The 23,787-nt window shown below is 47.2% G+C and overlaps 1 protein-coding gene across 1 annotated transcript; it reads right to left on the reverse strand.

The window, feature by feature from the left end:
* Positions 1–572: 572 nt before the first annotated feature.
* LOC127238931 (carcinoembryonic antigen-related cell adhesion molecule 6) lies at positions 573–21,752 on the reverse strand. The gene is made up of 7 exons (XM_051207707.1): positions 21,692–21,752; positions 17,409–17,768; positions 15,146–15,424; positions 13,685–13,939; positions 6,707–6,982; positions 887–1,013; positions 573–675 (listed from the first exon to the last, which is right to left on the reverse strand). The coding sequence occupies exons 1-7, from the start codon at positions 21,750–21,752 to the stop codon at positions 573–575; spliced, it is 1,461 nt and encodes a 486-aa protein (XP_051063664.1).
* Positions 21,753–23,787: the final 2,035 nt, after the last annotated feature.

Below are 23,787 nucleotides of genomic sequence, written 5' to 3' on the forward strand. Positions count from 1 at the left end.
GTAGATGAGTAGAAACACATTAAATTAAGGTAAAGGAGTTAGAGGGACAAGCCTACGCTAAGGCCAAACATTCATAATTAATAAGTCTCCATGTCTTTATTTGGGAGCTGGTTGGCGGCCCAAAGAAAATTCCAGGTAGAGGCTGGGAAGAGAAGATCTCTGTTTTCAGAGCTCAGCCCGTTCTATCTTCACACCCACGCCCCCTGTCTCCCACCGTCTGTCATCTTCACACCCACCCCCCCCCCGTCTCCCACTGTCTGTCATCTTCACACCCACGCCCCCTGTCTCCCACCGTCTGTCATCTTCACACCCACGCCCCCTGTCTCCCACCGTCTGTCATCTTCACACCCACGCCCCCTGTCTCCCACCGTCTGTCATCTTCACACCCCCCCCCCCCGTCTCCCACTGTCTGTCATCTTCACACCCATGCCCCCTGTCTCCCACCGTCTGTCATCTTCACACTCACGCCCCCTGTCTCCCACCGTCTGTCATCTTCACACCCACGCCCCCGTCTCCCACCGCAGGACCTTTGTTCTCACCGGTTGTCCCAGGGCTCCCGGATGCTCGTCCCTCTAGATTCCTTGTCTGACCCTTCCGGTCTCCTGCTGCTCCGTTTCTCCCTTCCGTTCCTTCCGCCTCTTCTTGTGTTTTTTCTTGTGATGCCTGATTTTCCCACTAGGAGACAAGGAGATATGAAGGGCCCTTTGTCCCAGGCCACCGGGGATGGGAATGACATCACTGGCAGGGTGGGGCTTAGGGAGCAGGAGGCCTTTAAGGACCCCAAGGGTTAGTGAGAAGCAGAAATGGAGTCTAGAGACAGACAGGTGAAGGAAAACCTTTTCTGTTCCCAAGCAAGGAGGACGTAGAAGAGGAAATGCCACCATACCTGTCAAGTTTCTTGAAAAATAGGAAGTACGACAGGCCTCCTAGTATAGCCAGCCCAGCCAGAATTTCAACAGCCAAGGCAGCAACAGTGGGGGCTGATACCGGGACTTTCCTTTCTGGTGGTTCGTCTGTCATGGAAAGAAACCAGGGGAAAGAGAATGTTACATCTGCACGTACATGGGGACATTCGCTCAGCATGGGGCATGCCCCCTATCTGTCCCTTCTCAGACTGCACCTTCTTTACTGAGGTTGGCTGGGTGAGGGGGAGTGTGAGTCTGGATGACAGAGTGAGCTCTAGAGCAGCCTGGGTTAGAGAGAGAAACCCTGTCTCAAAAAACCAGATCAAGACCCCGAGTCCAACTGCATCCCTGTAGCTAAATGATTTGTTTTTACGTGTATTTCTTTTGTGTTTGTGTGTGTTTGGGCATGTGCCACGGACTGTGTGAGGACATCAGAGGGCAACTGTGGGGTTCTGTTCTCTCTACCACGTGGGTCCTGGGGACCAAACCTAGGCAGCTGCGCTTGAATTCAGGCAGCTTTGTCTGGTGAAGTGTCCTGACCGCCCCTCAGTTACTTCTGACGAAGGTCCTGAGACTCAAATGCAGAGAGAGATCCCCTTTCCACAGACAATGTTTAGAAAACCAAATAGCTTTCCCTAGTACCACCTGAAAAAAAAAAAAAAACCCGCGCTAAACGGGCTTCATGACATTGGGTTTGCCGGTGCTTTCTTCACTGTGACAGCAAAGCAGAGGTGTCAACATTCAGCATCCTGAGAACGGAAGACTTCTGGGCATCAAGGGCGTGTCAGCCATCTGATTTTGCACTTTTGCAGGCTTCCTTTGCATGCTTGTCCAAAATCATTCAGACACAACAGAACTTCTGTCTCATGAAGAACAGGTCCTACTGTGGACCTCTGCAAAGCCACTGCAAAGCCTCTGTCTGTCCCAAGTGTCTTCCAAATGTCAGCGGCTCTGTAAACTGGCTATTGAATGTTACCTCCACACCCCCAACTTTCTTAGAAATAGCTGTCCTGGGGCTGGAAAATTGTTCAGTGGTTAGAGCACTGACTGCTCTTTCAGAGGAGCCAGGTTCAGTTCCCAGCACCCACATGGCAGCTCACAACTGTCTATAACTCAAGTTCCAGGGGATCTGACACCTTCATACCAATGTATATAAAATAAAATTAAGTAAGTTATTAAAAAAAGAAATAGCTTTCCTTCTGCCCTCTTCCACATCCTAATACTGCTGGGGATTTTGTGTAATGGTAACAGTATCCCGAATAGGTCCTATAAGCCAGTCTAGCCCAGACTGATTCTGTCATAGGCCCTCAGGTGATACAGCCTGTGTCTCAGGGTGGATGGGTGGTTATATCACTCAAGTTTCTCCTTCCCTGGTCCTCAGGCTGAGCCTTCCACACTCAGACCAGACTCCTCACAATCCAGGCTCTGGTTGGAGCTTTCACTGTTTGTTTGGAAGCCTTTCCCAATTCAAGCAGTTCAGGGGCAGAGTGTTCAGTGATCATCATAGTGTCTTGTACTGGACCTCCATTACATCTCCTCCTCTGTGCTGAAACACGCCATGCCCTGTGTTAAAGGTTAGAACTGCAGGGTGTCTATCACATCCATCATGTTCTCTTCCTCCTCATTGTAAGTTGCTCCCATGGGTCCTAAATGAAGCTGTAAGCTCCAAATAAACTTTCTTCTATAGTTGCCTTGGTCACTGTGTCTTCACAGCAATAGAAAAGTAACTACAACACTACCCCATACCAAGAAGAAAAAGATGGCTACTCTGGGAGCTGCCAAATGGACATGCCGTCCTCAGTGTGCTTGGTTTGGGTTTCATGTCTTATTACTTATTGCATGGAATATCATTGGCATATCAAACAGGTGTGCCATTCCATGTCCCATGAGGAAAGCCAGCCATCAGGTTAATGCTTCACAGAATTCCCCCATTGCAGTGGTCAGCCTGGGTTGCCCATCTTGATAGCCCTTTCTGGGCTTGCAATCATCTCTCCTCAAACTCACCTTTGCTTCTGTCAGGCCCTGTTCAGATGCCAGCTGTGTTGTGTGACTTCTCCAGAGGAGATGTCAACAAATGCCAGACCAAACTATTTCCTCAACTCTGGTTTACTGAGACAGGGTGTTTTAAGGGTTACTTTTACGAACATGGGTGACTGGAAGACAGCCATATCCCAGACAAGCTCATCTCAGCCCAGGGCTCCCTGTGCCACTCAGGCAGCTTGGCAGGTGGGAAAGCCTACACTCACAGACTCTATACAGACTACACAGTTATTCTATACGACCTCAGGGCATTGTTAGTTTCAGGAGCTTCCTGAGCCTTGTGAGTTTGCTTTCCTTCTGACCCCAACCAAATGATTATCTCAGATGAAACAGCTGCCCAGCTAAAGAGCTGAACTTCTATACAGATAGAAGACTGAATAGTGCTCACTAGGGACTGGGTGTGGTGAGGAAACACCAAGGAGCTGTTGTAGCAGGGTATAGATTTCACATTGGAAAGAGGAGCAGGTTGGAAGTAACCATAGAGAATGGTAGTGTATCTCCCAGAGCAGCCAAGATGAATTTCAAATGTCTCACCATAACAAATGGCAGACAACTGAGGAAGTGGGTGTCAAATAGCTTGATTTAACCATTCTGTATTGTGCAAAGGCATCAAAGATCACATTCTACTGATTTAACCATTCTGTATTGTGCAAAGGCATCAAAGATCACAGTCTACTGATTTAACCATTCTGTATTGTGCAAAGGCATCAAAGATCACATTCTATTTCTTCAGACTATGTACAATTGGGATGCCAGTTAAAGCACTTTTTTTTTGAGACAGGGCTTGCTTTGGAGCCTGTCCTGGAACTCACTCTGTAGACCAGGCTGGCCTTAAACTCACAGAGATCTGCTTGCCTCTGCCTCCTGAGTGCTGGGATTAAAAGCGTGCACCACCAACACCTGGCCTCTTTTAGCACTTTTAAACACTAATAGACCAAGTATCAGGAAAGTGGAAAGACCATTTTCAAGTGCTAAAAGTGTTACTTAATGTACACATGTATACATGGGCCAAAATACATAAAGAACTCTCATAGTTCAACAACAGTAACAATAAAAACTAAAAGCAGCTCAATTTAAAAAGAAGGGAAGGACCTGGCATAAAAATAAAATAAACAGGCTGGAGAGATGGCTCAGTGGTTAAGAGCACTGGCTACTCTTCCAGAGCTCTTGACTTCAGTTCCCAGCAACCCCAATGGTGACTCCCAACCATCTATAATGAGATCTGGTGCCCTTTTCTGGCCTGCGGGCAGAACACTGTGTATATATTAAATCTTTAAAAACAAAAACCAAATGGACAATAAACAAATGAACTGCTCAGAGTCACTAGGTCATCATGGAAATGTTTCCCAAACCACAGTATCATACTGCTCCACATCAGGGTAGTTATCACTAAAGAAAACAAAACATTAAAGAATTGGAACACTGGCAGCCACTGTTGAAACCTGGAATGTATAGGGTCTTACACACACACACACACACACCACACATCACACACATCACACACACCATACACCACACACACACACACCATACACCACACCACACACACACACCACACACACACACCATACACCACACACACACACACCATACACCACACCACACACACACCATACACCACATCACACACACATTACATATACACACACTCATACACCACACACACACATATACCACCACACACACTTGGTGCATAATGGATAAGCTCTGAAAGATTACGCTAAGTTAAGGAAAGCAGATGTAAAAGGACTGTTAATCAAAGGGGTCAAGACCACGCTGAGGAAACCCACAGAAACAGCTGACCTGAGCAAGTGGGAACTCATGGACTCCAGTCTGACAACTGCAGAACCAATATAGGACCAAACCAGGCCCCTGAACGTGGGTGTCAGCTAGGAGCACTGGGCAGTCTGTGAGGCCTCTGACAGTGGAACCAGGATGCATGGACAGACTTCTGCAGCACATTTCCCATGGAGGGATACTCCCTTAGCCTAGAGACACGGGGGAGGGCCTAGGCCTGCCCCAAATGACAGATTTTTATGGCCTCATGGAAGGCCTCAACCTCCCTTGGGAGTGGATGGGGGATGCGATGGGGGGTGGGTTCATGGAGGTCATGGGAGGGAGAGGGAGCTGGGATTGATACATAATATAAGATTGTTTCTAATTTAAATAAAATTTATTAATTAAAAAAGGGCTATTTACGTGTTACTCTGCTCACGTGAGTCGGGTAGTTGGACAACTTGTAGCATGGTAGTTACAGGGGCAGGGTGGGGAGTTATTGTCTTTAGTGTGACTGTGTGTGTTCATGTGTGCACATGTGTGTGGAAACCAAAAGCTGAAGTTGAGAACTTCCATAGCCCTCTTCTCAATTTCTTTTCCTCTGTCTTCTTTTGAGAGTTTCAAAATCTGTAGTTGACCGACTGGCTGGATCAGCTGGCCAGTGATTTCTAGGAATCCTCCTGTCTCTTGCCATTTCTTCCCACACCCTGGTTATACACGGTGAGGGTGATTCACACACATGCCTGTCGCTGTCCCCAGAACTAACGTTTAATGACCATAAAGGCTTGTATGTTAAAATGATGAAGTTATGGGGATGGGCCATGGCTACACAGCACTGCAAATACTGCAGATGTATTTAACACCACTGAAGACAGCTAAGACAGGAAATACACACACACACACACACACACACACACACACACACACACACATCTCAACATACAGAAAAGAATCCTGTGTGCAAGGTCACACTGTGGATGGCAAACACAGAAGAAGAAATAACGAGAGACAGTCTTCTCCATTCACAGATTCCATCCAGAGCCCTGGACCAAGCCAAACACAGGTTAGACATATTCAGAAGAATGCAGATGTGGGGTGCACATCTGTAGCAGCAGCACCTGGGAGGTGGAGGCAGGACGATCAACAGCTCAAACAATCACCATCTACATACGGTGAGGAAGCCTGGGCTGCATGGGACACTGTCCCCCCAAACAAAACACCCCCACTAAACAAAACAACACAGACCGGCTGTCTCTGCACTGAAAACTGCAGACATTTCCTGGCTTTGTTTCTCACTAACAGTAGCGCTCTTTGCCTGGTGGGGGCGCTGTATCAATGCTGCAATCTGAGCATGACATACGGTGTGTGGGATAGCATGCACACTCACATGCAAATACTGACATGTTTGCAAGGAACTAGAGCATCCATGCACAGGTTCTGATATCCTGGCTTCCTGGAGCCAGTTACCCATGGGCACCAAGGCCCGAATGCCTGACTCGGAGCTTAACCCCAACCACTTGGTAAGTGGGTTTACAGTTTTGGTTTTATTTGCACTCAAACTATTTAGAGACAGGGTCTTGCTCCGTAGCCCAGGCTGGCCTTACTCGCCATCCTCCTGCCTCAGCCGCCCAAGTGTGGGGTAATCAGTGGGTGCTATACTGCCTCACTCTTGCGGTGTCTCAGGTGGAAGCCATCTCCCAGTGCCTGTCATCTATTTTGAACAGTATCCGTAAGGAATCCCCCCCATGGATATGGTAGAGTATACAATAGCTTAGTGGCGGCGGCGGCGGCAGTGGTGGTGGTGGTGGAGACCCTGAGTTGGATCCATATAACTCGGGCAGAGGTGGAAGGAGGGAACCAACTCCACAAAGCTGTCTTCTGACCTCCACAATGCACCAAGGCACTGCGCTCTACCCAATAATAAGAAAATACAATCCACCAAGTGCCCTGTAAGATGTGGGAGGAAGAGAACTTGGGTCACTCACAGAGTACAGCCAGGCTGACTGGGTCGCTCAACCTGGAGATGAAGGGGTTGGAAACCTCACATTGGTATGAGCCAGCGTCATGCTTTGTGATGGGACCTATGGTGAGCCTTCTGTTGTTCAAGGAGAACTTCATCCTGTCTGTGGCCTTCAGCCTCTCGTTATTGAACGTCCACCATATGGAAATGCCAGGATTCTTTGATTCGCAGATCAGGTCCACAAAATGGTGTTCTAGGACAGTTTTATTTTTGATTTGGATATGGGGCCTCAGCAATTTCTCTGCGAACAAACAGAAGAGTGTCTTTCTGTAAAGGTTTCAGCTAGCTCGCGGGGGGCCAGAGTATAAAGTGTAAGATGGCTCAGTAGTTGTTCCTAACACTGGAGATGCCCGGTTTTGGTCCAGGAGACAATCTATAGTAAGAGTAAGAGACCCACTTGGACCCACAATCTACTGTGCCCCCTGACTTGACCCGAGGGCATGCCTGTAGCTTTCATATTAGGAATCTCTTCTAGGCTCCAATGTCCAACATCTCCCCCACCGGGGAACACTTTCCTCCTTTCAAATGCTCGTCAATTGTAAATTTCCATACAAAACAATACGTTTCATTATGACACTTCCAAGATGTAGGTGCCATTACACTTTACTCACACTCATTGTGCCGTTACTCTCATTGGCCTCTTCCTTCTTGCTGGCCTCTCTGTCCCGCCAGATTGTCCCCCTTCACGTCTCCTGTCCATAGACACACACCTACACATGAGCGTGTGTATGGGTTTTATCCTTAGCGCCAGTGTCCATGGGTGTGCCGGCTTAGAGGGTTTTGGAGTATACACTCAATTGTCTGTGGTCCTGGCTTTAGTTTTGAAGACCTCTACCAATTCCACAGTAATTTAAATTTCCACACACAGCGTGTGAAGTCGCTTTCCTCCTACAGTTTCCCCCTGATGACAGCCGTTCTGAGGTGAGATGGAATCGCTGAGCTTTGTATTGCATCTCCCCGTTGCTAAGTCTTGTCTGTCGTTCATGTATGCTTCTTTTCTATGACCACTTGTTTGTTCACCAGAGGCACCGTCTCAAATCACTTGCCCATTTATAGATGGCATGACTGAATTTTTTTTTTGGTCCATAATTAAAACTTTATTGGAAACTTAACCCCAAACAGGAGCTCAAACAATATGGAATGCTCCAGGAATGTGGGTCTCATGCTCGTGGAGGGCCATGCTAATCTCCCCTCTTTCTGGCTCTGGTATATACGCTGATGGGAACTTTGTGCCACGCAAGTGCATTGCGCAAGGTGGCAGAAGTGGTTCATGGGCATTTTGGAAATTGTTGTAAAAAAAAATCTTTTAATTTTAGGTAAAAGTAATTGAATGAGTTTTTCAATTTTATAAATGGTGTGTTAAGAGCACAGGCTGCTCTTGTAGAGGACGTGGGTTTGGTTCCCAGCACCCACATGTACCAGGGGATTGAATGCTCTCTTTTGGCCTCTGTGGGCACCAGGCATGTAAGTGATCAGACATACATGCACGTAAAACATGCCTTCCCCCCCACACACACCAAAAAACAAAAACAAAACAAAAAACCTCAGTTTGGTAATTCAAGTAGCAGTTTGGTATTTTCTTTTATTTAAAAGATTTTACTTATTTGTGTGTATACGTATGTGTCTGTGTGTGTGTGCGTGAATGAGTACATGGATACATGTGTTCAGCGTGATCTGGAGAGCTCAATGAATCCCCTGGCTTTTGTGAACTGCCAGTGCCCAACAAAACTCAGGTCCTCTGTGAGAGCAGCAGATATTCTTAACCACTGAGCCATCTTTCCAGCCCCTCAAACAGCCATTTAAAACACTAAGCATCCAAACAGAGTGGAATCCAAAGATATATTAATTTCATACACACCAAACAAGAAGTGACAATAGGAAATAAGGAAGGTCTTTGTCTCCCACAACTGAACAAACACGTTTGTGTGGGAGCAAAATCCTTTCTTTTTTGAAAACAGGATCTCATGAGCTCACTCTTCAGCCATGGCGCCGACCTTGAACTCCAGATCCTCTTACTGACACCTCCCATGTGCTGAGATTACAGGCTTGTGTTACCATGCCCAGCTATAGGACATTGTATGGACCATACGAAAACGTAGTGTATTGTGTGTCAGAGCCGAACATGAATTGGGGCCATGCAGTGCATGTGTGTACACTGCATGAAGGGAGTCAGGGTACAGCGCGTGCCCATGCTGTGAGGACCAGCTCAGGGCCATTGCCCGTGAGGGTCTTCACTGATGTCTGGTGGTTGTGGGCTCAGAAACCGCTTGCTGTTGCCAGCCTTCTCGTGCGCTCCTTAGTGCATGTTGACCTTTACTTGGGAAACTGGTGTCTCTTGTGTTCCTTTGGTGGCCACACCTGCTTTTATGTATGCTGGTATGTCACTGTGTCTCTGAAGCGAAAATTAAAGTCAATTATGTGATGGCTCCAGGATGACTCTTTTAGTTAAGGATTCTGGATCTTTTGCAAGTTCAACTAAATTTTTGCCCCCCCCCCACAGGGTTTCTCTGTATTGCTTTGGAGCCTGTCCTGGAACTTGCTCTGTAGACCAGGCAGGCCTTGAAATCACGGAGATCTGCCTCTTGAGTGCTAGGATTAAAGGCGTGCACCACCAACGCCCAGCTAAATATTTGGATTTTTAAAAACTCTATTTCTATAAACAAGCAAACAAACAAACAAAAATGTAACAAGGATTTTGATGAGGAATTTTACTGAATCTATAGCTTGCTTTTGGGGACCCAACCCTATTTGCAATAATTTAGCCAATCATGATAATGTAATATCTTTCTGATTTAAGTGCCCTCAGGTTTTTTTCCCCTTGAATGTTGTAATATAAATTTGAATTGTTCCCCAAGTCTGGTGTTTGAAATATTTGGTCCCCATCTAGTCGTACTGTTATGGAATCTTTAGGATGGATGTGTTCTCTAGCTGGCAGACATAGGTTAGTCATGGTGGGTCTTGGGAAGGCCCTTGTTCTGGTCTTGCTCTCTCTGTTTCCTGACCTCTCAAGATTTGAGCAAGCTAAGGTACAAGCTCACACCACTTTGAACAAAGTATCCCTAACATACATTCCCCTTTTTGCTGGTTAGATGTTGTCAATCTGACACGAGCTAGAGTTATCTTGGAAAAGGGAACCTCAGTTGAGAGTTGCCATCATATTGGCAAGTGGGGCATTTTAAAATTAGTGCTTAATGTGGAAGGACCCAGCCCACTATGAGCAGTGCCAACCCTCGCAAGTGGTCCTTTGTTATATAAGAAAGCAGGCTGAGGCCGGGTGTGGTGGCGCACACCTTTAATCCCAGCACTTGGGGCAGAGGCAGGTGGATCTATGTGAGTTCAAGGCCAGCCTGGTCTACAGAGTGAGATCCAGGACACAGCCAAGGCTACACAGAGAAAACCTGTTTCAAAAAAGCACACGCGCACACACACGCATGCACGCACACACACACACACACACACACACACACACACACACACTTGTCCGCATGCAGGCTTAGCAAGATAGCATGGGGACCAAGGTAGCAAGAGCATTCCTTCATGGCATCTGCTTCTGTTCCTGCCTCTAGGTTCCGGCCTTGTTTGAGTTCCTGCCCTGACCTCCCTCAGGGATGGGCTCTAAACTATAAGCTGAAATAAACCTATTCCTCCCCCAAACAGCTTTGGTTCATGGAACTTTATTACAGAAGTAGAGAATAAGCTAAGGTGCCCTCCATGATGGACAGATCCCCTGAATCTGTTAGTCACGTGTTCACAGAGACCAGAACAACTGGCATAGACAGCTAGGAGTATGAGTGCTGTCTCGGCTGTCACAAGCCTGACCTGGTGTGTGGCAAGCTGTTGATACTGGTTTGTGGGACCAGTGGAAGAATCCAGCTGTGTCAGAGAATGGACTAACCTGTTTGAGGGAGGAGATGGAGGGAGGCACTCATTCAGCAGCATGGGCTGTCCTTGCAAGGAGCAGAGACCAAGCTGTTGTAGCCCCTGCTCAGGTGGGTATGGCTACACACGCCTCTGGCAGGCAGCAGATGTAAAGTCATCCTGAGGTTCTGTTTATATAGAGCTCAAGAGTTCCAGGACTCTTGGAGCCGCAGTGTTTGTCTCTGCCGGCACATATGTGAGCACTCATGCTATACGCTTTCTCTTAGAATTATCTTTCCTGTATCGTAGACCTTGTGAAAATCAGTGTCTTCATTTTCTTTTGATTCTAGGAACTTTTGAGTTCCTTCTCTAGTTTTTCAGTGAGACCGGTGATTCAGAAGTGTTCAGCTGTTAGATCTCCATGCATTTGTATGGTGTCTGTGTTAATTTGTAGGGTTATTCCAAATGGTCTGAGAAGGCAGGAGGCATTGTCTTTAAATATATTCTAGGACTTGGTGTGTGACCTTAAAGTGTGGTCTCTGTTGGAGAGCATTTCATGAGATGCTGAGTGTGTGTATTCCATGTTACCAGGTGGAATGTTATCTCAATATTTGTTAAGTCTGGTCCTTTGTTTCTCGTCTATTGAGAATGGGGCATCGAAGTTATTCTGTATTATTGTGTCTGGGCCTGTCTGTGTCCAATTCTGTTTTTTTTTTTTTTTGTTTGTTTAGTTTTTTGAAACAGGGTTTCTCTATGTAGCTCTGGCCATCCTGGAACTCACTCTGTAGACGAGGCTGGCCTCAAATTTAGAGATCCACCTGTCTCTGCCTCCGAGTGCTGGCATTAAAGGCATGCGCTACCATTGCCCAACTTACTTAAAATTCTTGACGGATCATTCCCTGTGTTGGTACCTTATCTCTTATGGGTAATTTTGCCTTGAAATCTACTTTATACAGGTATAGCAATTCCTCATCTTTGGCTCCTTTTTGGTATGTTGACTTCCATGGATTCACTTTCAGTGTGTGTTTGTGTTTGTCAGTGAGGTATGATTCATCTTCATGTATGTGCATGTGCATGTGTGTGCAGAGGTGTGTGTGTGTGCTCAAGCATGTCTGTGTTTGTCAGGTATGATTCACATAGATAACAGTTGAGTCATCATCATGTTGTGCATGCAAAAGTGTGTGTGTGCATGTGTGTGTGTGTACATGTGCATGCATGCATTTAAAAAACACAATCAGCTAGCCCTCTTTCAAGCAGAGCTTTGGGGCCATTTTCCGGGAGCTATGGGTGAGGTTACTTAGCTGGTGCTTGTAAACTTGCAATTTTATTTTCCTTGTTGGTTGGAATATCAATTATTCTTTTCTGTCCAGATTAGGAATTTACTCGCTGGCTGAGTTGGACATAATTTCATGATTATCCTTTGCCCATTGATCATCCTCATGACATAGGCTCCTCCCTGTGCTCTCCTGGCTGAGACTTGCTCCTTGCCTGGTATTTCTTGTTCCTTTAATGTTACTAAGTGGTCAGGCATTGACATCCTTTGTGCCTGTCTAGGAAGGGTTTTATTTCTCTGTTGACTTTATCTGTCACTTGTAAGAATGTGCATGAATGTTTGCATTGCATGTGTTTATGTGCACCATGTGTGTGCCTGATGCCCTCAGAGGTCAGAAGAGGTTGTCAGATTCCCTGTAACTGGAGTTACAGGTGGTTGTAAACCACCATCTCAGTGCTGGGAACTACACCCAGGTCCTCTGCAAGACCAGCAAGTGCTCTTAACCCCTAACCCTTCTCCACTGATTTTAAAAGACCACGTCACTGAATATAATGATCTTGTGTGTAGATTATTCACTTTCAGGTTTTGAAAACTTTCACTGTTTTCCTGGCTTGCAGGGTGTTTGCTGAGGTGTCTTGATACTCTGATAGGTTTGTCTTTGCAATTGAGTTAACATTTTTTCTCTTGCAGCTTTTTGTAATTTTTCTTTCTTTTATAGCTTTAGAATTTTAGGCATTGATGTATCATGGGGAGGTTCTTTTGTGGTCATATCTCTTTGTGATTCAAAATACCTCTCTGCTTCAGTATCCATTTTGTTCCTAGCTCTGGCATGTGTTCTGATAGAATTCCATTGAAGAGTTTTACCGTGCTTTTAGTTTGTGTCTTAGATTCTTCTAGCCTGGGCATTCTCCAGTCTAGTCTGTTGATCCTGTCTCATAATGGGCCAATGGGCCAGGACAGGGGTACTGTTTGTGGTTCCCTCACCAAATTGGGGTTCCAAATGCCTGTCTTACCTGGCTTTATGTGGGTGTCAGGGATCTGAATTTGTTTCCATCTGTTTGCAGCGGCAAACATTTTATTGGATGAGCCATTTCACTGTACTCTCCCATATTCCTTCCCCTCCCAGGCAGTGACCCCACAGTCACACTGTCTGTTCTCTCTCTGCACCATGTTTCCTAGAGTCCACAACCCATCTTCAGGGGCGGGACCCGGCTTTGAGACGTCTACCTCAGGACTCACTTTTCTTCTTCATTGTACCCCTGACCTCACTGGGGTTCTGGAGTTGATTGGCATCTAACTTTATCCAGACTTGGGTTAGGTCTTTCAGGGTAGTTCCCCACCCATCTTGTCCTACTCTAAATGGAGTCAAAATGGAGCCAATCACCAGGTCAGGGGCAGAGCTGGCAACAGCTGTGAAGTCCTATCCATCATCTTTGTGTTGGGTGGACTGTGTTCTCGTCTCACAGGCAGGGAAACAGTGTGAGCATGCTCCATGCTCCACGCACGGACCTTCCCTTGTAGGTTATGGAGAGTGTAAAGGACAAGGGTAACAGACAGAGGCCCCTACCTCCTCCTCCCCCCTGGGCAGCAATGATGTGGCCCAAGGATTGTGGAATCCATGCTGAACCCCAAGTCAACAAAGAGAAGTCAGAGCAGGCAGGGAAGAATGTCCCCTGGGGAGGCACCGTAGGGGAGGACTGGGGTTTGCTTGCAACTGTGGACATGGGCTGTGGACTTCCTTCCTCTCTCCTCTTTATAGAAACCCATACTGTACCCCAGAGATTGGTCCTGGTGTTATAAGAAGCCACTTACCAACTACTATAACTTCTTTAACTTTGAAATTGTCCTGGCCAGTTTTTGGGTTATTGACGAGGCAGGTATACAGTCCACTATTACTTATGCTGATGGTGTGGATGAAGACCTCTTGGTTAGATTCCCAGGGCTCTCCATTGATATCCCAGGAATACTGTGCTTTAGGGTTAGAGGTTGCCTGGCAGGATAGCCACAGGCTTCGCCCTTCTTCGAAGTATTTGTGTGGGGGAAATATTTTGGGCGTATCTGGACCATCTGGAGGAAAGAGAAAGACTCATGATGGCATCAAAGGATAAAGGTAGAACCTGCTCTTTAGGTCAGTGCATCTGTGCGTCCCTGAGTCAGGTCCCTGACTACAGTTTTCTACCATTGTCCCGGCAGGGTTGTTAATTAAATCGTTGTAAAGCAATTGTTGAAGGGTCCAGGAATAGAAATGTAGAAATAGAAAAATATAAATTTGTAAGCCTAAAGAAATGGGAACTGACAGCCATCAACTCTGTTAGCAAGTAGGGTAGGGATTAACTTTTAACGATGGTTTTCTTTGCTCTGGCTATGACCAAGGGTTAGCTTCTTACAATGGTTTTCTGCTGCCAGGGGGTTAGTTTTTTTTTTTTTTTTAATGATACCCCACCCAGCCATGAGCCAAAGTTACCTTTTAATAAAGGTTTGTATGTGACGCCTAGAATACATCATCTCATCCCACAAACTTTAACCAAATGCTCGTGGGTGACTTTCGGCTTGACATTGCTTCATGTCCTTCCCTGCTATGGGAAACTGGCCATGCCAGAAAAGCTGCAAACACTATTAGCTGGCTGTGAAGTAAATCTGTAGGCTTCTGTAAATACAATTTAGCTGAAACCTCTTTAGGAAAAATTGAAAACCTCAAAATGCAATATGCCTCTAAGCTTAACCTCAAAATTGTAAAAATTCCTTTATCCACACCCAATGTTCACTTCTTACTATAAAAAGGGGCGTGGAACCTAGCCCCATTGCCACAGTTTCAGAAGCCCGAACTCAGACTGTGGTCCCAGTTAGCTGGCAAACTTATTGTGCCCCATGGTGAATTTGGAATGAAGTTTGCTTCAAGTTTCATAGACTTTGGTGGTCTGCCCTCTATTATTTGTATGCCCTGGGTCCAACAATTGTCTCACAAGGGCTCAGGTCCCTCTCTAACATGCATGCACGCACGCACACGGGCATGCGCGCGCACACACACACACACACGGAGGATCTTTCACCCTGTGAATTAAACCGTAAGCATGTGGCTGCCCTGCTTTCCACCACGCAGTGATCTCATACCCGTCCATGCCCCTCCGCCATCTGTCAAAGGCTCGGACCGCCAGGATGTGCGTGGAGCAGACGGCATTGGCAGCCGGGTTTAGGGGCAAGAGTCAGTGTCATAGACCCCAGCATGGATGTGTGCTGGGCAGCTGGGATGCGAGAGGAAGAGAAGTTACTCACAGAAAACATCCAGAGTGAATGGGTTACTCTGAAAGGCACTCAGCGGGTTCCGGACTTCACACTCATAGTCTCCTTTGAGATGCCTGGAGACCTTGAGTAGAGTGAGACTTGTGTTCCTCTGGGACAGGCTGACGTTGTCATCCCCCGGAAGTTCCTTACCGTTTAGCCACCACACATAGCTTGTCTTCAGGAAGGGAGGGCCACATGTTAATTCAACAGTGTCTTGTCCCTCCACAGCTGTGCTGCTGTTGCTTCTTATGGAGGGTTTGGATAACTGAGCTGTGAGACAACGGAGAAGAGAATGGTCTGTGTGGTTCTGGACACCGGGAAGTCCTTTCTCTCCTCTCTCACCACAGGCAGGTGCCCGGGGCCCTGGGGACTCGGCCCCTGGGGTCGCCTGCACTGGGTGAGGGAGAAGCACTGGCTTTCACACACATGAACTGGGATGCAGTGTTTGCTTGTGGACTGACCCAGGAGCTGCAGCCGCGGCCCTGCTGGGCTCTCCCGGTCCTCACGGCCTGACCTCAGGCCATGGGCTGCTAGACTCCCTCCAGCCTCGCTGCCCTCCACCGCTCAGCCTGAGTGTGGGTCCTCGGAGGCTTTGCTTCTCAAGGCCATGGGCCATCCCTTTGTGCTTCAAATCCTGGGAAGCACCCGGAGTCAGGCGTTCTGGGTTGCATGGGTTGGTTGAAGAAAGAGGGTCACGTCAAGATGAATTTTAGGTTCTCTGGCAGCAGGGAGGAAGTTTCTGTGAACTGAACCCCAAACAGCCATGCAAAAGTGTATTCATTGATTGTTACACAACATTTTTGGTTGTGTAACCAAACTAAAGTCCTTGATCTAATCTATGGTTTCTGAAGGAAAACATCATGCCCTTGCCACTTTAGTCCTTATTGTGTACTGTTTGCTGCACCCAATAAATCAAGGCCTCCAGGTGTGCCAGGACCGACTTGGGACAAAAGTCGTGCAAAGGCTGTGAATCTCCCCCAGGAAAACAACTCTGTAGGTATCAGAAAACAGCCGGTTTCCCACAATGATTTCATCAAGGCCAAAGTACTTCTAGAAAACAACTATTCGTTTTAATGTTCAACCCTAGACACAGTGCAGATCAGTAGATACAATGGTTCTACTAGACTCCTACAATACAACACTCAGCACCGGAGGGATGATCAGAAACGCCTCATACTGGCTCAGGGGTCATCCTAGACCCAGTGTCAGAGTGAGGGGCACAGGCAGAGCTGTGCCCTTCTTTCTATGAAGAATGGCTCTCTTAGAGGGCGGTCAGTCTCAGGCCAAAGTCTGAAGTCCTTCAGGTCACATGGGGTTCAGCTCCGCAGTATGGAGTCTAAGCTTGTCCAGAGCTTCCCGGCCTTCCCAGTTCTGGGATTGAAGTTAATGCCATCTTGCCTGGCTTTCCCTGATTCTTTATAACACAACTATTAGGAGTTGTCTATTCTTTGGGACCCCCCCCCCCGGTTCCAGGGACCAGTGGACAGGAAGAAAGAACTACTCTTTCTTTATCCTCTAAAGGGAATGCCTTCCCATCAATCCAAAAGGTATGTGATTTTAAGTTGAATAAGCTAGCATGTGCCTGGAGGAGATAGCCAAGACATTGTCCCGATTCCTGTGATTGTGTTGCAGCATGAAAAGGGTTGTGTATGTGCTCTAACCCACACGCAGTCTGTCTCCCCAGCTTCCTGTCTATGGAAATCACCTGACCCAGCAGCTCCACGGGTGGCTCAGAAGGAACCCAGTCATAGACGAGGACTGTCCTGTAGGCAGACATGGCGTCCTCTGCCCAGCACTCAGGCCCCATGTGGCCCAGATTCACCAGCGGCATTTCCCCATGCTTGGTTTCCTATCTGCAGGGTGGCTGTTGTGGGGATTGCTATCTTGTCTATAGACGCCCCTCACGGTGCTCACAGTCACCTTACCTTGGTAAAAAAAAAAAAGACCCCCTTTGTGCGGACCCAGGGCCCTTAGCCAGCCCTCGACTGAGCCCTTGGGATCTTCCTCAGAGCCATGGGCGGGGACAGGGACAGGTGTGGGGCAGACTTCCCCTTCACAGTAGCCGGCTCTCTACAGCGTGGATGCAAGGGAAAGAGTCTGTTTCCACCGTGTATGTCCTCCACTAAGTGCTCAAAGCCTAGTAAGGGACCGTGATGCAGAAATGAGGAGGCCCGGTATGGACTGAAAGCCTGTGTGTGTGTGTGAAATGCAATGAGCCCCATTCAGCTGCTGGAGACCACAGGGAGTCACTTACGGTATACGAAGACCTCCACAAGCACGGATTTTTGGTCAGACTCTGCAGAATGGACATTTAGGTTGTAGATTCCAGATTGCTTCAAGGTGACATTCTGTAACATCAAGGACCCATTAGGGTATAGAGTCTCTCTACCACTGTGTAGGATTCCTTGTTTCGTTTTTTGAGATTTTACTTCATACTTTATAATTAGATTTTTGTCCAGTGGCTCCTTCCCTTTGAACCAGTGAAAGGCTGAAAGGTTGCCTGGCAAACCGTAAGCAGGTAGAAGGACACCGTCCCCTTCAAGGACAGCAGGTGGCAGCGACTCAATGGCGGGTTCAGCAGCGGTGGGCACATTGCACACGGTTAAAAGTGAGGCTACATGGAAGGAGAGAGAAGACATCAGTGTGTGGGCCTGTGTGGTGAATAGTGTCTCTGTCCAACACGAATGTGTTCGTGTGTGTGTGTGTGTGTGTGTATGTGTGTGTGTGTATTGTGAATGTTTGTGTGGTGTGTATATGTGTGTGTGTGTGGTGTGTATATGTGTGTGTATATTGTGTATGTGAGTGTGGCGTGTATATGTGTGTGTGTGGTGTGTGTGTGTATGTGTGTGTATGTGTGTGTGTATGTGTGTGTGTATGTGTTTGTGTGCGTATATTGTATATGTTTGTGTGGTGTGTATATGTGTGTGTGGTGTGTGTGTGTATTGTGTATGTTTGTGTGGTGTGTACATGTGTGTGTGGTGTGTGTATGTATGTGTGTGTGTATATTGTGTATGTGTGTGTGGCGTGTATATGTGTGTGTGTGGTATGTGTATGTGTGTGTGTATATGTGTGTATATGTGTATGTGTATGTGTGTGTATATTGTGTATGTTTGTGTGGTGTGTGTGTATTGTGTATGTTTGTGTGGTGTGTATATGTGTGTGTATGGTGTGTGTGTGGTGTGTGTATATGTGTGTGTGGTGTATGTATGGTATGTATATATGTGTGTGTGTGTTGTGTATGTTTGTGTGGTGTGTATGTGTGTGTGGTGTGTGTGTATGTGTGTGTGTATATGTGTGCATGTGTATGTATGTGTATGTGTTGTGTGTGTATGTGTGTGTATATGTGTGTGGTGTGTGTATGTATGTGTGTGTATATGTGTGTGGTGTGTGTGTATGTGTGTGTGTGTATATGTATGCGTGTGTATGTATGTGTATGTGTTGTGTATGTATGTGTGTGTATATGTGTGTGGTGTGTGTATGTGTATGTATGTGTGTGGTGTGTGTGTATGTGTGTGTGTGTATATGTGTGCGTGTGTATGTATGTGTATGTGTTGTGTGTGTGTATGTGTGTGGTGTGTATGTATGTATGGGTGTGTGTTGTGTGTGTGTTGTATGTGTATGTATGTGTGTGTATATGTGTGGTGTGTGTGTATGTGTGTGTGTATATGTATGCGTGTGTATGTATGTGTATGTGTTGTGTGTATATGTGTGTGTATATGTGTGTGGTGTGTGTGTATATGTGTGTGTGTGTGTGTGTGTGGTGTGTGTATGTATGTGTGTGTATATGTGTGTGGTGTGTGTATGTGTGTGTATAGTGGGTGTGTTGTGTGTATGTATGTGTGTGTATATGTGTGTGGTGTGTGTGTATGTGTGTGTATGTGTGCGTGTGTATGTATGTGTATGTGTTGTGTGTGTGTGTGTGTATATGTGTGTGGTGTGTGTATGTATGTGTGTGTATATGTGTGTGGTGTGTATATGTATGTGTGTGTATATGTGTGTGTGTATGTGTGTGGTGTGTGTATGTGTGTGTATATGTGTGTGGTGTGTGTGTGTGTGTGTGTGTGTGTGTATGTGTGTGTGTATATGTATGCGTGTGTATGTATGTGTATGTGTTGTGTGTATATGTGTGTGGTGTGTGTATGTATGTGTGTGTATGTGTATGTGTTGTGTGTGTATGTGTGTGTATATGTGTGTGGTGTGTGTATGTATGTGTGTGTATATGTGTGTGGTGTGTGTATGTATGTGTGTGTATATGTGTGTGGTGTGTGTATGTATGTGTATGTATGTGTGTGGTGTGTGTATGTATGTATGTGTGCATGTGTGTGTTTTGTGTGTGTGTTTCACTCCACCCCTGCCACTGTTGAGCTCAGCAGCGTGACTCTGTTCCCTCAGCTCCCTAGCATTCTCTCCCTTCTGTGCATTAGAGCCATTCCCCTAGGGTCTTCACCACTCATTTGCTCTTCTCTGTCCTCATCCAGGGCATCCTGGGGAATCCTTGGCCACCTCTTCCAAGACCCAGGATTGTGGGGAGTGGATGAAGTCCGTGAGTAAATGTGTATTATTGACACGAGGGTAGCCATGGCAAGGACCCCAGTGCCCCAGACCCTTCCAGGGCACTGGCTCTGGGATGGCGAAATCTTCTGGTCCATATCTGGATGTTCCACATGACTGACCTTTGGCTAAAGCTGGTGTTTGTAGACAGTATCAACCAAGGCTTCCTCTTCCTGGGTGTTTACAACCTGAAACTCTTCCTCCTACTGAGATGAACCAACCCACCTGCCTCCTTGTGTGCAATAAACTAATGAGTATGTGGCGTTTCTAGGCCTCTGTTGGTATGCCTCCATCAGAACACATGGCCCCCCTGATCTGTTTTCCTGTACATGTGTCTGTGTGTCTGTCCAATTTTATGCCCTTGTCAGCCTAGTCAGTCTGTCAGGACCCAGCCTTGTGGGATGCCCTTCTGGGTCTGCACTTTCTGATCTTTCCCTGCTCTGTCCACACGTGGCTTTTGCCAGCCAAGGAGCTCATTTCCTGATGCCTTTGATGGCCTGCCTTCCTGCCTGGGATCACGTCTCTGTGAGACCATGGGATTTTCCTCACCTGAAAGTCACTTAGGCTGTTATGAAGTACAAGTGACATCTCTTATAAGGATGGTTTTATGGACTAAGAAGCAATGCTCAAGATTTAGGGGGAAGATGGGATAAAGAAACGTGATATTCTGGGGGATTCGGTGGACGCTGGCCCTACAGATAGCTAAGATCACCAGGTTGTAAATGACATCCTTTCCAGCATTCCAGGAGGAAGACAGGTAAATGTCTCCTTCCTTTGAAGAGATAAGGACGCCTGTCTACGTTTTCTAGCTTCTCCGGTGCTCATCTGTATGCACAAGGACTTCTACCCTCTGTGGCCTTGACACATTGTAAGAATCAGTCTTGAGAATGTAGAGGCCACCGGGGATTAGTCAGGAATAGAGACAATGGGGTTTTTCCTCTCCTTGCCAGTTCCAGTCTCGAGCACTTCCTGTTGCTGAGCCTCTTGTCCCTCTATTTGTCCTTTTCCCCTGGGGACCAAGAAAAGCCTTTGATTCCTTCCTGGGATTGTCCATGACACTCCAACCATGTAGGGACAGAGGAAGCCCTGAATGAATGTGTGCTGTTGACATGGCATGGCTATGTCAACCTCAGAACTTCAGCCTCAGAAAGATGGCAAACCCTTCCTGGGGGGTTGCTAAGTGGGAATCTTGACATTGCATGCAGAAAATGTCTAGCACAGCTCTCTCCCCCATGGATATTTATGGCCTGAAGATTGTTCCCCTACAGAGACTGCTACTAGATTACTGTTGCCGTGATCCAAGTGTTCTCCACAACACTTCTCGTCTCTGTTCAACACTATAATAAATACACTGTGCTCCTGGGTGCCGGGTTTCTCCATCAGACATCCCAGTCCATCTGGTCCCAGCTTTCCCATGTGTCTGTGTGTCCATCTGTCTTTTCTCCGTTCCTGCTCCACCCCAGTCTGGTCCATCCCTGGAGCTGTGATGGATGTGGTGTTGGAAACTGCCATTCTGCTGACCCCGCCCCCTAACGATGGGCAGGACACACATGGCCATGTCATCGCTAGTCACTAGTTACGGGGTTGCATAGGGGACTCAGTTAAGCATGTGAGAGTTTCCCTTTTTAAGCAATCGCGGCCCCCTTTCTTCTCTTCCCTCCTCTTCCTCCCCCTCCCTCCTCTTCTGTTCCCGGTGTCTCTATGTCTCTTCCCTTCCCCCTCACTCCCCTTTCTAAATAAACTCCTCACTTAAGCTCTATCTGCTTGGTGTGTTATTCCCCTCTGCCTGGGTCACCCTTGCCTGCTATGGGACCTGCTGTGCCCTCCCACGTGGTCCCTTACCTTGGGACCCCACTGACCTGGGACCCTCACTCGGGACTCCCCCTTCTCCAGCTTTTATTCTTGTAACTGTAACGAAAGAACAGCACGGGGTGCAGCCAGTCTGTTTGCCATCTCCCTGCTCCCTCCCGAGGTTGTTCTTCTCACCTGTCAGTAGGAGCCCCTGCCACGAGACACATGTTGGGAGAAGGGTGGAGGGAGGGTCCATGGTCTGCTGTCTTTGTCCTGCCTCTGTGAAAAAGAGCTCAGGCTTCAGGATTCTCCCGAACCCTGGTCAGTACTGTTGTCCTTTATCTCTCTGAACTGAGCTCATTATGGGACTGGACCTTTCAGGGTCACATGGGCTGGGACTGGGCCCCTTGTTAGGACTCTTCTCTGTTCCCTACTGGTTTAGTCCTGCATCCTTTCCTCTCCCTTCCCTGAGTTAGTTTTCAGTTCCCCATCCCCCACAGACTGATGGGAGTCCTTGTCAACTGTCCACCCCAGCACTACCCTCTACTATGCCCTTGGCTTGGGGGCTGTCTTCATCACAGAGGGAGGCCTTGGAGCTCCAAACTATGGGTGTGTATCCTTTTGTGACACAGAATCCCAACAGGTCACCTGGTCTTCTCAGTGTTTTCTAGTGCTCTGGGACAGTAGGACTTACTCTCAGCAGGAAGGTGATAGGGGATGGCTCTAGGGCAGATAAATGGGCATTCCAAATCTTGACTTGGGAGACTAGTTTGGGAGACTAGTCCTTTGTCATCATATTGGTCTGTGTTTCTGGATAAAAATTTAGGAACAGAAGGAGCGTCATGCCCTGAAACTGCAAGAGGAGGTGACAAGGATATACAAAGAATGGTTGAACATGGTATTGGGTGTTAGGTAGTACTTGGGTCTGCTTTTCTCAGTAGAAGGTGTGGAGAGATCCTCTGAGTATATTGGCTAGGCTGTGTCTCAGGTTTGCTCATCTCCTCTCTGACTTTTATGGGCAACATTTGTCCTCTGCTCAGGTGACTTTCCTGTCATCTCTCCCTGTGGGTGATGCTCGAAAGTAATGGACTGCTCAGGTTCCCCTTATAGAGCAGGGGAAGAAAGGAAGAGGTGAGTAGGCACCTTTGAGGGACTTGTGGTTTGTTAGGCCACAGTATGGAAACCAGGCTGCGTATCCACCTCTTGATCCAAAGCCAAGTTCATGTCTTGCTGAATGTTAGCGTCCTGATATCACCGCCTTGATGTCACGAGAAGACCCGCTCCCGGTCTCAAGGGCTTCAGCAGGAACGCTAACTAGGGACCTATTCTCTGAGCTGCCCTGAACCCTGGTACTAGAAGTTACTCTGCATACTACCAGAGGAGGAAGGCAATCACCTGCATCACCTAGTTAAAGACCCTGACCTCCAACAGCAACCTACTTACAAGATACATGGGCACAATAGCGGCATAAATGTTATGGGAGTAACCAACCATGTTTAAAAAAGGGAATGTAAGGCCCGCTGCATTTGATGGAAACTATACCCATGCCTGACATTGCTAAATTGCCCAAGGTGGGTCAAGGGACTATGGGAAAAGCTAACACTATTATTCTACTAAAGGAAAATAGCAATAAAATGATGCCTAGTGACATAGTGCTGTGCCCGTAGATGAGGATCTCCCTCAACCCCCATCAGAGAAGCTTCTTGCAGTACATGGGAACTAACACAGAGACGTAGAACTGGAAAATGTGCAGAGTGAGAGACTATGGAACACCCAGTCCTTCATGGGACGTCTTCTTCAACTCCTCCCTTCAGTGCTCAGGGATCTGTGAGGAAGAGGAAGTGGAGAGATGCCTGAGACAGGGGTGATGGATTATTCAAAGGAGCAGTATCTTCCGGACACAAGAGGACGGATGCCCAGTGCACAGGGCACCAGGCTTGCAGATAGGCACTTTTCCTTAGTGAGCCATCTCAGCAGGCCCCAGAATTCTGTCCTTTTGTGGCTGATCAATCTTGAAATGTGTGTACATTTATTTCTCTATTCATCTAGCGACAGACGCTTGGATTTTCTCCACCTTGTGCTTCTTGTGGGACACTGCTGTGAGTCTGGAAGGATCTGGCTTGCATATGAAGTTGTCATGTTCAGCTGTTAGGTGCTCAGGATTGTCTCCCACGGTGACTAGTGTTTCAGATTCCCTTAAGTCATGCCCAAGAGTGCACCTTTTCCACATCCCACAGATTGTTTGTTATTGAGCCATTTGAGGTATTGTAACAACCTTGGTGGGTGTGGAG

Source organism: Phodopus roborovskii, unplaced genomic scaffold, assembly GCF_943737965.1.
Source record: "Phodopus roborovskii unplaced genomic scaffold, PHOROB, whole genome shotgun sequence".
NCBI classification, from domain to species: Eukaryota; Metazoa; Chordata; class Mammalia; order Rodentia; family Cricetidae; genus Phodopus; species Phodopus roborovskii.